Here is a 14,914-nt window from a genome sequence, read left to right as displayed (position 1 = left end):
GACATCCAGCCCCAGAGTTGGGGCTACAACCCCCCCCATCCCCTCCCCCACTGTGGGCTGATATTAGCACGGTTCAGTCCTGGAAGCGTGTAGAAGCAGTGTTGGAGAGTGTTGCGGGATCTCCTTCCCTTCCTGTTACCATGTAGACACTCTGCTCCGTGTTCCTGGAGTTTGCGCGGTATCTGAGGGTTCAAGGTGACGAGCGCTCCTGGATCTGGACGCGTTGCCATCCGCTGGCGGTGAGCTGGCCTCTCGATCCGCCGTCCTTGGAGGGCCGCTTCGGAGGCTCGGCTTGGCGGGCGAACGTGCCGCTCGGTGACCTGCCAGCGATGCCACACGGCGAGTTTGGAAGAACGGGCAGGCCACCTCGTTGGGAACTGCAGGATTCTGACAGGGTGGAGCTGGGAGATTCCACAGCTCGGGGGGGAAGGGGTATGGGGCGGAGACAGTCTCAGAATAAGGAGTCGGCCATTTTGGATCGGGCCGAGGAGACATCTCTTCGCTCAAAGGGTTCGCCCTCCCGGAGGGTTCGCGAATACTCCGCCATCGAGCCCATTTGAGTCTCGGGATGGCCAGAGTTTTGTAGCTGGAAGGAGGGGGATAAATATTTTTACAGACGTTGAGGGGAAAATGTGAGAGCTTCCATTTGGAAGAAAGGAGAAGGCGGATTATTAATTAAATGGAGAGAGGTTGCAGAAAGTCGTAGCGCAAAGAGACTTGGGGGGGGGGTGTCCTTGTTAATGAAACTCAGAAAGCGAGCGAACAGGGACAGACAGGAATAGGGAATGCCAATGGAATGCCGCCTTCTTACTTCAAGGGGGCTCGAGTTATAAAACTAAAGAGGTTTTTCTACAACTGTACAAGGTACGAAGGAGGCCACATTTAGAATCATACAGAACAGAATGGCCCATCGGTTGGGGGGGGGGGCACGGTTGCACAGTGGTTAGCACTGCTGCCTCAACTAAGGGAAAGAGCTGCTCCCTATCCACCCTGTCCACTCCCCCTCGTAATCCTGTCCACCTCGATCAGGGCCCCCCTCAGTCTTCTCTGCTCCAGCGAAAACAACCCAAGCCTATCCAGCCTCTCTCCATCGCTGAAACGCTCCATCCCAGGCCAACATCCTGGTGAATCTCCTCTGCACCCCCTCCAGCGCAGTCACATCCTTCCTATAATGTGGCGACGAGAACTGCACACAGCACTGTGGCCTCACAAAAGTTCGACACAACTCCAACATGCTCTTACAATCAACGCCATGATTATATACCCCACCCACTGTGTAAAACACTTGCCTCTCACATCTGTTCTAATATATTTTCCCCATGCACTTTAAACCTATGTCCCCGTGTACTTGGCTCTCCTACTCTACGAAAGAGCCTCTGACTATCCACTCTGTCTATGCCCCTCATAATTTTGTAGGCCTCTATCAAGTCGCCTCTCAACCTCCGTCGTTCCAGTGAGAACAAACCGAGTTTATTCAACCTCTCCTCATAGCTAATGCCCTCCATACCAGGCAACATCCTGGTAAATCTCTTCTGCACCCTCTCTGAAGCCTCCACATCCTTCTGGTAGTGTGGCGACCAGAATTAAACACTACACTCCAAGTGTGGCCTAACTATGGTTCTATACAGCTGCAACATGACTTGCCAATTCTTATACTCAATGCCCCGGACGATGAAGGCAAGCATGCCGTATGCCTACTTGACCACCTTCTCCATGTGCCATCCACCGATCAGTGATCGGTGGGCATGCGCGCCCAGATCTCTCTGCCCGTCAGTACTCGCAAGAGTTCTACCGTGTATTGTGTCATTCCTACAAGCATTAGACCTTCTAAAGTGCACTACCTCACACATTTGTCCGGATTAAACTGTGTCTGCCGTCTCTCTGCCCAAGACTACAGTTTATATCCTGCTGTATCCTCTGACAATCCTCTTCACTATCCGCAATTTTTGTGTTGTCCGCGAATTTACTAATCTCATCCTTTGAAACTCCTGCGATTCCGAGCACAAACTGTTTAATCCCTCGTCATACGTCAACCCTTTTCTGCCCAGAATCAATCTGGTTTTGGATCCGGAACTGCCAAGATCCCACGTGCCTTCGCCCTCTAAATCAGTCTGCCGTGTGGAACCTTGTCGAAAGCTTTGCTGAAATCCAGATGAACTACATCAACTACACTCCCCTCATCGACACACCCAATCACCGCGGCGAAAACAATCGTTCCATCCCCTCTGACTGTCCCCCGATCAAACCTCGCCTCTCCACGTGGAGACTGGTTTCCTCCTTCAGAATTCCCCCCCCCCCCGATCGTTTCCCTGGAATACTGCGTACAGTTTTGATCCCCTGATTTAAATAAAGAAATACAAACATCGGAGGCAGTGCGGAGAAGGTTTACGCAGACGGAAGGGTGCGCCATATGAGGAAAGATCGGGTCTGTACTCGTTGGGCGTTGAGGAGAATGAGAGGTGCTCTGATTGAAAGGGAAGATTCTCGGGAGGGGGGTAAATGTTGGGGGGGGGGGCTTTGTTGAGAGAGTGTAGGGTCAGAGGGCAGAGTCGCGGGATAAGAGGTGGCCCGTTTGAGAATTTCTTCTCCCAGAGAGTTGCGAGTCTTTGGAAAACTTTCTCCCGGGAAGCGACGGAGGCTGGGTTCTCTGGCCGCTGCTCCCTGGGGACTCGGTTTACTGTCCGCTGTGGGCTTGCTGGTGGCTGAGGAGCTTGGAGGCCTGGCTGAATCCTCTCCCGCAGACAGGGCAGGTGAAGGGCCTCTCTCCCGTGTGGGTGCGCCGGTGGGCCAGGAGGTTGGAGAGGTAGGTGAAGCCCTTGCCGCACTGGGAGCAGGTGAAGGGCCGCTCGCCCGTGTGGGTGCGCCGGTGCCCCAGGAGGCTGGAGGAGTAGGTGAAGCCCTTGCCGCACTCGGGGCAGGTGAAGGGCCGCTCGCCCGTGTGGACCCTCCGGTGGGTGCGCAGGCTGAACGACTGGGTGAAGCGCTTGCCGCAGACGGGGCAGGGGTAGGGCCTCTCGCCGGTGTGGACCCGCTGGTGGGTGCGCAGGCTGAAGGCGTGGGCGAACCGCTTCCCGCAGGCGGGGCAGGGGTAGGGCCTCTCGCCGGTGTGGACCCGCTGGTGGGTTAGCAGTCCCCCGGCACTGACGAAACGCTTGAGGCAGAGCGGGCAGGCGAAGGGCCTCTCCCCGGTGTGTACCCGCTGGTGCTTCATCAGGCACTGGGCGCTCTTGAAACTCTTGCCGCACTCGCCGCACCCAAAGGGCCGCTCCTCGCTGTGGACACGCCGGTGGGACCAGAGGGCGGAGGACTGCGCGAAGCCCTTCCCGCACACCGGGCAGGTGAAGGGCCGCTCGCCCGTGTGGACTCGGCGGTGTGCCTCCAGCACCGAGGGGTGGAGATAACCCTTGCCACAGTCCTCGCACTGGTACAGCCGCCGCTGGTCGTGCGTCCGCCGGTGCGTGTTGAGCTTGGCCAGGTAGGTGAAGCCTTTCCCGCAGTCCCCGCACTCATGCCACGCCCCGCCGCCGTGGCTGCTCTTGTGCCGCGACAGCGACGACGTGTAGGCGAAGGTCTTCCCGCAAACGTCGCACTCGTGTCGGGCCTCCCCTCGGGGGCTGCCCTCCCCTCCCCTCCCCTCCGGTCCCGGGGAGGCGTGGCCTGACGGCGCCTTCGAGCTTCCTGCCGTTAACTGAAGCATCGTCTCTCTGAAATGGAAATGAGTCGAGAAAGGGTTACGAGGGAGCCAAGCAAACAACCCCCTTCATTCAAAGACATTTTGTAAAAAAGAAACGGGCTGTCGAAGCTTTTCACTTGCACTCATCAGGACACGGGTCTGAATACCACATTTTTGATTTGATTTATTATTGTCACATGTATTAATATACAGCGAAAAGTATTATTCTTGCATGCTGCACAAACAATGCATACCGTACACAGGGAAGGATGGAGAGACGGCAGAATATAATGTTACAGTTTTAGCAAGGTGTAGGGAAAAGATCAACTTAGGGCAGCACGGTAGCATAGTGGTTAGCATCAATGCTTCACAGCTCCAGGGTCCCAGGTTCGATTCCCGGCTGGGTCACTGTCTGTGTGGAGTCTGCACGTCCTCCCCGTGTGTGCGTGGGTTTCCTCCGGGTGCTCCGGTTTCCTCCCACAGTCCAAAGATGTGCGGGTTAGGTGGATTGGCCATGCTAAATTGCCCGTAGTGTCCTAAAAAGTAAGGTTAAGGGGGGGGTTGTTGGGTTACGGGTATAGGGTGGATACGTGGGTTTGAGTAGGGTGATCATGGCTCGGCACAACATCGAGGGCCGAAGGGCCTGTTCTGTGCTGTACTGTTCTAAATTCTAAATACGAGGTAGGTCCATTCAAAGGGAAGAAGCTTTTCTTGAGTCGGTTGGTACGTGACCTCAAACTTTGGTATCTTTTTCCTGATGGAAGAGAGTATGTCCGGGGTGCGTGGGGTCCTTAGTTATGCTGGCTGCCTTTCCGAGGCAGCGGGAATGATAGATAGAGTCAATGGATGGGAGGCTGGTTTGCGTGATGGACTGGGCTACATTCACAACCGTTCGTAGTTTCCTGCGGTCTTGGGCAGAGTAGGATCCATACCAAGCTGTGATACAACCAGAAAGAATACTTTCTATGGTGCATCTGTAGAAGTTGGTGAGGGTCGTAGCTGACGTGCCAAATTTCCTTACGTCTTCTGAGAAAGTAGAGTCGTTGGTGGGCTTTCTTAACTACAGTGTCGGCATGGGGGGACCAGGACAGGCTGTTGGTGATCTGTACACCTAAAAACCTGAAGCTCTCGACCCTTTCTACTCCGTTTCCATTGATGTAGACAGGGGCGTGTTCTCCTCTACGCTTCCTGAAGTCGATGACGATCGCTGTCGTTTTGGTCGTTTCAGAGGGAGCAACTCTTCAAACAGCCTGAGAAAAGGGTGCAAGGTCGAGGCGTTGCTGTCCACAGTACTGATCATGCTTGCAAAACCCGGAGTGTATTTGACCATGCAGGCAAAGCCCAGAGCATAATAACTAACGTTAGATGCCATTCCATCACTGGACGGTACTTGCTGAACAATCCTGAGCGTGCTCCGATTTGCACCCAACAACCAATTTAAGGGTATCAAGTCGTGAAGCTACCTATGCAGGCAAGAGGGACAGGTCCAGACGTCGCGCCTTTTTTTGAAGCATTCGCAAAACACAGTGTGTGTGGGGGGAAGGGGGGTGCATTCTCCATGGCAACGTCTTAACCAATTAGTCGCCTTGCCAACCAATTGTCACCCTTTCCTGAAGCAGGATAATCTGTTGCTCCCTTTGAGACTGGCCATTCTTTCGCCTGATGAGTGCAAGATGAAAAACTTTGACGGCCTTGTCTTTTATCGGCAAGACTCGAGATCCGTGCCACCGAGCAACAATCTGAATTCAAGAAAAGTGTCCAGACTGCCCGCCATTCTCTCATTCCTGCCGCCTCAACGGAGCCTTTCAATTTATCTTTCTGCCACCTCCTGACTCCCTCCCTTCAACCCCCCACCACCGCCTTCTCACAGCCTGACCACCACCGCCTACAGGACACAAGTCAGGAGCGTGCGGGAACACTCCCCACTTGCCTGGATGAACGCGACACCAATGACAATCCAACGAATGACGAATAAAATCTGGAATGATCAAGATAGTCTCAGTGATGGGCCAAAGGGCCTCGCTGTAAAAAAAAATAGCTCTGACAGCTGCCGTCGATTGCTGTGAAGACCCATGGACTGCCTGCTGTGATAGTGGAGTCGGACACTTTAGGAACTTCCAAGCGGTTATTGGATAGGCACCTGGAGCACAGCAGAATGACAGGGAGTGGGATAGCTTGATCTTGGTTTCGGACAAGGCTCGGCACAACATCGAGGGCCGAAGGGCCTGTTCTGTGCTGTTCTATGTTCCTCACGTCGCACAAAAGTTGCAACGTCGAGCAAATCCGGTCATTTAAAACTAATTGGAAGTTGTTACTGGCTGGGGCGGTTTGGGCAGGCTACTGGAACTGGTGCTTTTGAAGTGTTGGAGAGAAGGCGTTTCAAATATCCCCCTCTGGGACTGTAGGGGAGGAAATCTGCCGTTGTTTGCCTGGCCTGGCCGAGTTAAGGTTGACCCTTAACTGCCCCTCCGAAGTGGCCGAGCCAGCCATTCGGCTCAAGGGGCAGTTAGCGGGGGGGGGGGGGGGGGGGGGGGGGCGGTCCCAGGTTCGATTCCCCGCTGGGTCCCTGTCTGTGCGGAGTCTGCACGTTCTCCCTGTGTGTGTGCGTGGGTTTCCTCCGGGTGCTCCAGTTTCCTCCCACAATCCAAAGATATGCAGGTTAGGTGGATTGGCCATGATAAATGGCCCTTAACGTCCATAGAATTGACAGTGCAGAAGGAGGACCTTCGGCCCATCGAGTCTGCACCGTCTCTTGGAAAGAGTACCCTACATCGATAAATTGCCCTTAACGTGCAAAATTGCCCTTAGTGTTGGGTGGGGTTACTGGGTTATGGGGATAGGGTGGAGGTGTTGACCTTGGGTAGGGTGGTCTTTCCAAGAGCCGGTGCAGACTCGATGGGCCGAATGGCCTCCTTCTGCACTGTCAATGCAGTCGTCTCAACTCTTTATTAAAAAGAGGGCTTCAAAATGCCCTCACAGTGAGCATTGCGCACAAGCAGTGAGAGAGAACGCTTCCTGAGCGTGACTCTGTCAGAGAGGGTGTGGGTGCCGGGAATTTGAAGCCGTGTGGGAATTCTGTGCCGAGCGGGAAGAGGTGTTTTCTCTCCCTGCTTTGTAACTTTTCAAATCTTCAGAGAGGGGTCTTGCCCTGCTGCAGCTGAGGCAACAAGGGATAGAGCTAATTGGTAAGCAGTGGGTAAGGTCGCAAGGTCTTGACAACTTTTATCACTTATAAGTCTGAAAATACTTTTTATGGGTTATAATATGTAAGGGCTCTAATTGGTCGTAACGAGGACATGGAAAGAAGGGCAATAGAGAATTGGATGTAATCTAACATCTGCCAAAGGTTTAATTTAAAGGGGTCAGTCAAGGCAAGAGAGCTGAATGCCTTGGTTTGCTCCTCTTGCTCCGCGTGGGAAGCAGGGAACATTTCTAGTGCCCGGGGCCACCATGTGCGCTGGAAGTGTCTCCAGTTGCAGCTCCTGGAAGCTTGAGTTTCAGAGCTGTGGCTGGGGACACTGTGGAGCATCCGCCAGTCGATTCAGCATCGTGGCTAGCACACATAGAGGGGTGGTCACGCCACTGGCTCGGACTCCGCAGGCAGGAAGGGAATGGGTGACCACCAGACAGAGCAAGAGAGCGGGGCAGGCAGTGCAGGAATCTCCTGTGGCCATTCCCATGCAGAACAGATATCCCGTTTTGGATACTGTTGAGGGGAATGGCCTCTCAGGGGGAAATAGTTGGTTCTGCTGCAGAGGGGAGGAGTGATAAGTGTGACAGTGCTATAGTTATTGGGGATTCAATTTTAAGGGGAATAGACAGGCGTTTCTGTGGCCGCAAACGAGACTCCAGGATGGTATGTTGCCTGCCTGGTGCTAGGGTCAAGGATGTCTCGGAGCGGGTACAGGAGGTGGAGGGTGAACAGCCAGTGGTCGTGGTGCGACATAGGTTAAAAAAAGGGATGAGGTCCTAAAAGCGGAATACAGGGAGCTAGGAAAGAAGTTAAGAAATCGGACCTCAAAGAAAGTGATTTTAGGATTACTACCGGTGCCACGTGCTAGTCAGAGTAGAAATGACAGGATATATCGGATATATAGGCAGCTGGAGAGATGGTGTCAGGGAGGAGTTTCAGATTCCTGGGGCATTGGGACCTGTTCTGGAGGAGGTGGGACCCGTACAAGCTGGACGGGTTACACCAGGGCAGGACCGGGACTGATGTCCTAGGGGAAGTATTTGCCAGAGTGTTTGGGGAGGCTTTAAACTAATATGGCGGGGGGTGGTGGGAACCTATGCGAGGAGTCAGAGGAGGAAGAAACAAGGACAAAAGACAGAAGGGGGGAATAAGAAAAGTCATAGGCTGAGATTCAAACAAGGCCAGAGTGAAAAATATTGGGAGTGATGTTAAAAAGACAAGTTTCAAGGCTTTGTGCCTGAACAGAGGGAGAATTTGCCATAAAGCAGGTGAGTTAATCGCACAAATGAGATGTAAACAGGTTTGATATCATCGGGATTGCGGAGACATGGTTGCAAGGTGACCAGGGACGGGAACTGAATGTCCCAGGGGTATTCAGTATTTAGGAAGGACAGACAACAACGAAAAGGAAGTGAGGCTACATTGCTGGTTAAAGAGAAAATTAACACAAGGGTGAGGGAGGATATTAGCTCTGACAATGTGGAGTCTGTTGTGGGTAGAGCTGAGAAACAGCAAGGGCCAAAAAGGATTAGTAGACGCCCAAAGTGCAGTGGTGAGGTCGGGAATGGCATTAAACAGGAAATTTGAGACAAACGTGATCAATGTACATCTGTAATTATGGGTGACTTTACTAGAATTCCTACAAAGTCAGAAGCCATTCGGCCCATCGAGTCTAACCGAACCTCTGAAAGAGCTCCCTGCCTAGACCATCACCACACCCTATTCTTGTAACCCCTTCAAAGTTTTTGGACATCAAGGGCAATTTAGCACGGCCGATCCACCTAACCTGCACATCTTTGGACCGTGGGAGGAAACCCACACAGGCATGGGGAGAACGTGCAGACTCCCGCACAGGCAGTGACCCAAGGACAGAATGGAACCCAGGTCCCTGGCGCTGTGAGGCAGCAGTGCTAACTACTGAGCCGTAATCTGCATACCGATTGGGCAAATCAAATTCGCCACAACACTACAGAGGAGGGATTCCTGGAGTGTACACGGGATGGTTTTGAGGATCAATACGTGGAGGAACCAACTAGAGAGCCGGCCATCTTAGACTGGGTACTGTGCAACGAGAAGGGAATCATTGCCAATCTGGCTGTTCGAGACCCCTTGGGGAAGAGCGATCATAACATGGTAGAATTTTTTATCAAGGTGGAGAGTGATGTTGTTGATTCGGAGACTAGGATCCTGAATCGTAATAAAGGAAACTACGGTATGAGGCGCGAATTGGCTATGATCGATTGGGGAATGTTACTGAAAGGGATGACAGTGGGTAGACAACGGCAAACATTCAAGGAACGCATGGGGGAACTACAGCAACTGTTCATTCCTGTCTGGCACAAAAGCAAAGGGGGTAAGAGGGCCAATCCATGGCTCACAAAGGGAAATTAGATATAGTATTCGATCCAAGGAAGACGCATACAGATTGGCCAAGAAAAATAACAGGTCTGAGGATTGGGAGCAGTTTAGAATTCAGCCAAGGAGGACGAAGGGATTGATTAAGGAGGGGAAAATAGAGTACGAGAGTAAGTTTGCAGGGACTGACTGCAAATGTTTCTATCAGGGGGTGAAGAGAAAAAGTTTGGTGAAGATCAATGTAGGACCCTTACAGTCAGAAACAGGGGAGCATTTAATAGGGGACAAAGAAATGGTGGAGCACGTGTCTTCACAATGAGGACACAAATCAGATACCAGACGTGTTGGGGAGCTCAGGGTTCACTGAGAGGGAAGAACTGAGGGAGATCAATATTAGTAGAGAAATGGTGCTGGGAAAACTGATGGGATTGAAGGCGGATAAATCCCCAGGGCCTGAGAATCTGCATCCCAGAGTGCATCCTGGTAAATCTCTTCTGCACCCTCTCTAAAGCCTCCACATCCTTCTGGTAGTGTGGCGACCAGAATTGAACACCATACTCCAAGTGTGGCCTAACTGAGGTTCTATACAGCCGCAACATGACTTGCCAATTCTTATACTCAATGTCCCGGCCAATGAAGGCAATGAAGGAAGTGGCTCCGGAAATAGTGGATGCATTGCTGGTCATCATTCAGGATTCTATAGACTCTGGAACAGTCCCTGCAATTTGGCTAATGTCACTCCACTATTGAAATGGGTGGCACGGTAGCACAGTGGTTAGCACTGTTGCTTCACAGTTCCAGGGTCCCAGGTTCGATTCCCGGCTCGGGTCACTGTCTGTGCGGAGTCTGCACGTTCTCCCCGTGTCTGCGTGGGTTTCCTCCGGGAGCTCCGGTTTCATCCCACAAGTCCCAAAATACGTGCTGTTAGGTGAATTGGACATTGCGAATTCTCCCTCTGTGTACCCGAACTGGCGCCGGAATGTGGCGATTAGGGGCTTTTCACAGTAACTTCATTGCAGTGTTAATAACAAAGAACAAAGAAAAGCACAGCACAGGAACAGGCCCTTCGGCCCTCCAAGCCTGCGCCGACCATGCTGCCCATCGAAACTAAAATCTTCTGGGGTCCGTATCCCTCTATTCCCATCCTATTCATGTATTTGTCAAGATGCCCCTTAAACGTCACTATCGTCCCGGCTTCCACCACCTCCTCCGGCAGCGAGTTCCAGGCACCCACTACCCTCTGTGTAAAAAACTTACCTCGTACATCTCCTCTAAACCTTGCCCCTCGCACCTTAAACCTATGCCCCCTAGTAATTGACCCCTCTACCCTGGGGAAAAGCCTCTGACTATCCACTCTGTCTATCCCCCTCATAATTTTGTAGACCTCTATCAGGTCGCCCCTCAACCTCCTTCGTTCCAGTGAGAACAAACCGAGTTTATTCAACCGCTCCTCATAGCTAATGCCCTCCATACCAGGCAACATCCTGGTAAATGTCTTCTGCACCCTCTCTAAAGCCTCCACATCCTTCTGGTAGTGTGGCGACCAGAATTGAACACTATACTCCAAGTGTGGCCTAACTAAGGTTCTATACAGCTGCAACATGACTTGCCAATTCTTATACTCAAAGCCCCAGCCCATGAAGGCAAGCATGCCGTCTGCCTTCTTGACTACCTTCTCCACCTGTGTTGCCCCTTTCAGTGACCTGTGGACCTGTACACCTAGATCTCTCTGATTGTCAATATTCTTGAGGGTTCTACCATTCACTGTATATTCCCTACCTGCATTAGACCTTCCAAAATGCATCACCTCACATTTGTCCGGATTAAACTCCATCTGCCATCTCTCCGCCCAAGTCTCCAAACGATCTAAATCCTGCTGTATCCTCTGACAGTCCTCATCGCTATCCGCAATTCCACCAACCTTTGTGTCGTCTGCAAACTTACTAATCAGAGCAGTTACATTTTCCTCCAAATCATTTATATACACTACGAACAGCAAAGGTCCCAGCACTGATCCCTGTGGAACACCACTAGTCACAGCCCTCCAATCAGAAAAGCATCCTTCCATTGCTACTCTCTGCCTTCTATGACCGAGCCGGTTCTGTGTCCAATGTCAGCCTACTTGCGACAATAAAGATTATTATTATTAAAAGTGAGGTCGAGAGTAAACAGGGAATTCTAGACCAGTCAGCCTGACGTCAGTCGTGGGGAAAGTTCCAGAATCCATTCTCAAAAATGTGATCACAGACAACTTAGAAACCAGTGACAGGATCGGACAGAGTCAGCATGGAGTTATTACGGGGAAACCATGCTTGACGAATCGACTGGAATTCTTTGAGGATGTAATTGGGAGAGGTGATGAGGGGGAGCCAGTGGATGTGGTATATTTAGACTTTCAGAAGGCGTTTGACAAAGTCCCGCGTAACAGATTAGCATGTAAAATAAAATGGGATTGGGGGAACTGTATTGTGATGGATCGAAAACTGGTTGGCAGAGAGGAAACAAAGAGTAGGAATTAATGGGTCTTTTTCAAATTGGCAGTCAGTGACTAGTGGGGTACCACAGGGATCGGTGCTGGGACCCCAGCTATTCACAATATATATTAATGATTTGGATGAGGGAACTAAATGTAACATCTCCAAACTTGCAGATGATTCAAAGCTGGGTGGGAGGGTGAGCTGTGGGGAGGATACAGAGATTGGGCAGCATGGTAGCATTGTGGATAGCACAATTGCTTCACAGTTCCAGGGTCCCAGGTTCGATTCTGGCTTGGGTCACTGTCTGTGCGGAGTCTGCACATCCTCCCCGTGTGTGCGTGGGTTTCCTCCGGGTGCTCCGGTTTCCTCCCACATTCCAAAGATGTGCAGGTTAGGTGGATTGGCCATGATAAATTGTTCTTGGTGTCCAAAATTGCCCTTAGTGTTGGGTGGGGTTGCTGGGTTGTGGGGATGGGGTGGAGGTGTTGACCTTGGGTAGGGTGCTCTTTCCAAGAGCCGGTGCAGACTCGATGGGCCGAATGGCCTCCTTCTGCACTGTAAAATTCTATGATCCTGCAGTGTGATTTGGACAAGTTGAGGTGGGTGGGCAAGTGAATGGCAGATGCAGTTTAATGTGGATGGATGCGAGGTTATCCACTTTGGAAGCAAAAACTGGAAGGAAGATTATCTGAATGGCCATAGATTAGGAGAGGGGGGAATAGAAACATAGAACAAATTTGAGCCGGCTCCGCCATTCATTGCGATCATGGCTGATCATCCAACTCAATATCCTCATCCCGCTTTTCATCCCCTTCGATCCTGAATGCGATATCTAACTGCTTCTTAATACCATACAATGTTTTGGACTCAACTACTTCCTGTGGTAATGTATTCCGCAGGCCGACCACTTTCTGGGTGAAGAAATTTTGCCCTATCTCTGTTCTAAATGGTCTACCCCGTATCCTCAGACTGTGACCCCTGGTTCTGGACACCCCCACCATCGGGAACATCCTTCCTGCATTTACCTGTTAGTCCTGTTAGAGCGTTATAGGTTTCTATGAGATTACCCCCCTCATTCTTCTGAACTTCAGCGAATATAATCCTAACCAATTCAATCTCTCCCCGTACGTCAGCCCCACCATCCCAGGAATCAGTCTGGTAAACCTTTGTTGCACTCCCTCGAGAGCAAGAACATCCTTCCTCAGAGAAGGAGACCAAAACTGCGCACACTACTCCAGGTGTGGCCTCACCAAGGCCCTGTATAATTGCAGCAACACATCCCTGCTTCTATACTCGAAACCTCTCGCAATGAAGGCCAACATCCCATTCGTCTTCTTTACCGCCTGCTGCACCTGCATGCTTACCTTCAGTGACTGGTGTACGAGGACACCCAGGTCTCGTTGCACATTCCCCTCCCTTAATTTATGCCCATTCAGATAATTGTGCAGAAGAAGGCTATTCGGTCTATGAAATCTGCACCGACTCTCTGAGAGAGCACCCGCCCTCGGCCCACTCGCCTGCCCTATCCGCCAGACTCGATGGGCTGAATGGCCTCCTTCTGCACTGTAAATTCTATCCCTGTAACCCCAACTACCTGGTACATCTTTGGACTTTAAGAGACAATTTTGCACGGCCAATTCATCTAACCTTACATCTTTGGACACTAAAGGGTCAATTTAGCATGGCCAATCCACCTAACCTGTACATCTTTGGACATTAAGAGGCAATTTAGCACGGCCAATCCACCTAACCTGTACATCTTTGGACACTAAGGGACAATTTAGCACAGTCGTTCCACCTAACCTGTACATCTTTGGACACTAAGGGTCAATTTAGCACGGCCAATCCACCCAACCTGCACATCCTTGGGCACTAAGGGACAATTTAGCACGGCCAATCCACCCAACCTGTACATCTTTCGACACTAAGGGACAATTTAGCACGGCCAATCCACCTAACCTGCACATCTTTGAACACTAAGGGGCAATTTAGCATGGCCAATCCACCTAACCTGCAAATCTTTGGACACTAAGGGCAATTTAACACGGCCAGTCCATCTAACCTGCACATCTTTGGACACTAAGGAACAATTTAGCACAAACAATCCACCTAACCTGCACATCTTTGGACACTAAGGGACAATTTAGCACAACCAATCCACCTAACCTGTACATCTTTGGACACTAAGGGACAATTCAGCACAGCCAATCCACCTAACCTGCACCTTTTTGGACACTAAGGGACAATTTAGCACAGCCAATCCACCTAACCTGTACATCTTTGGTCACTTAGGACAATTTATCTTGGCCAATCCACCTAACCTGCACGTCTTGGGACTGTGGGAGGAAACAGGAGCACCCGGAGGAAACGCACGCACAGACGCGGAGAAAGTACAGACTCCGCACAGACACCCAAGGCCGGATTTGGACCTGGGTTCCTGGCGCTGTGAGGCAGCAGTGCTAACCACTGAGCCAACCTGGGCAGACGCAGGGAGGATGTTCCCGATGGTCGGGGAGCCCAGAACCAGGGGTCACAGTCTGAGGATACAGGGTTGACCCTTTCTGACAGAGATGGGGAGACATTTCTACACCCAGTGAGTGGTCGGCCTGTGGAATTCATTACCACAGGAAGTAGCCGAGTCGAAAGTTTTCAGGAAGCAGTGAGATAAAGCACTTAGGGGATGAGAGGAAATTGGGGAGGGGGGGGCGGGGGAGAAGCGGGATTGAGTTGATCAGCCATGATGGTGACGAACGGCGGAGCACTCTCCTCCTGACCCTGTTTCCTGTGTCCCTCTCTGCTTTACTTCCCCTCGCTATTTTGGGCCCATTGTCCTGAGACATGCTGACAAGCGTTCGCAGACACGCAGCCAGGAATCGCGACATCCTGCAGCTCAGCTAACGGTGCTGCTGGCAAGGGGGTGCCGGGGGGGGGGGGGGGGGGGGGGGGGGTTTGTCGGAAGGAAATAAAAGTCGACGCAGTTCCTCAAACATGAACCTGGAGCGGGTCCCAGAGCGGCTGAGCCCTCCCGTCCACCAAGGGGAGGACGAATGGCGCCCGATTCGCTCGGGAATGTGCTGCTGTGTTAGACACTGCACCCTCTCCAACGCCCCCCCCCCCCCCCCACCCCCAACCCCCATCACCCCCCACCTTCTCGAGGGCAATTCGGGGGCGGGCGGCAGCAGACGGTCAGGTTTCAGGTCTTGGGAAGGACACATT

The 14,914-nt window shown here is 51.9% G+C and overlaps 1 protein-coding gene across 2 annotated transcripts in view; it reads right to left on the bottom strand.

The window, feature by feature from the left end:
* Positions 1-1,592: 1,592 nt before the first annotated feature.
* LOC119960430 (gastrula zinc finger protein XlCGF8.2DB-like) overlaps positions 1,593-14,914 on the bottom strand; it is a 33,930-nt gene continuing 20,608 nt past the window's right edge. For both annotated transcript variants that reach the window (XM_038788152.1, XM_038788151.1), the window contains exon 2: positions 1,593-3,704. In XM_038788152.1, coding sequence (XP_038644080.1) covers positions 2,675-3,697 — 1,023 coding nt within the window. In that variant the 5' untranslated portion in view covers positions 3,698-3,704 and the 3' untranslated portion in view covers positions 1,593-2,674. The remainder of the gene's footprint in view (positions 3,705-14,914) is intronic.

This window comes from Scyliorhinus canicula, unplaced genomic scaffold (assembly GCF_902713615.1).
Source record: "Scyliorhinus canicula unplaced genomic scaffold, sScyCan1.1, whole genome shotgun sequence".
Lineage (NCBI taxonomy): Eukaryota > Metazoa > Chordata > Chondrichthyes > Carcharhiniformes > Scyliorhinidae > Scyliorhinus > Scyliorhinus canicula.
This window is presented reverse-complemented; position numbering and strand designations above follow the sequence as displayed.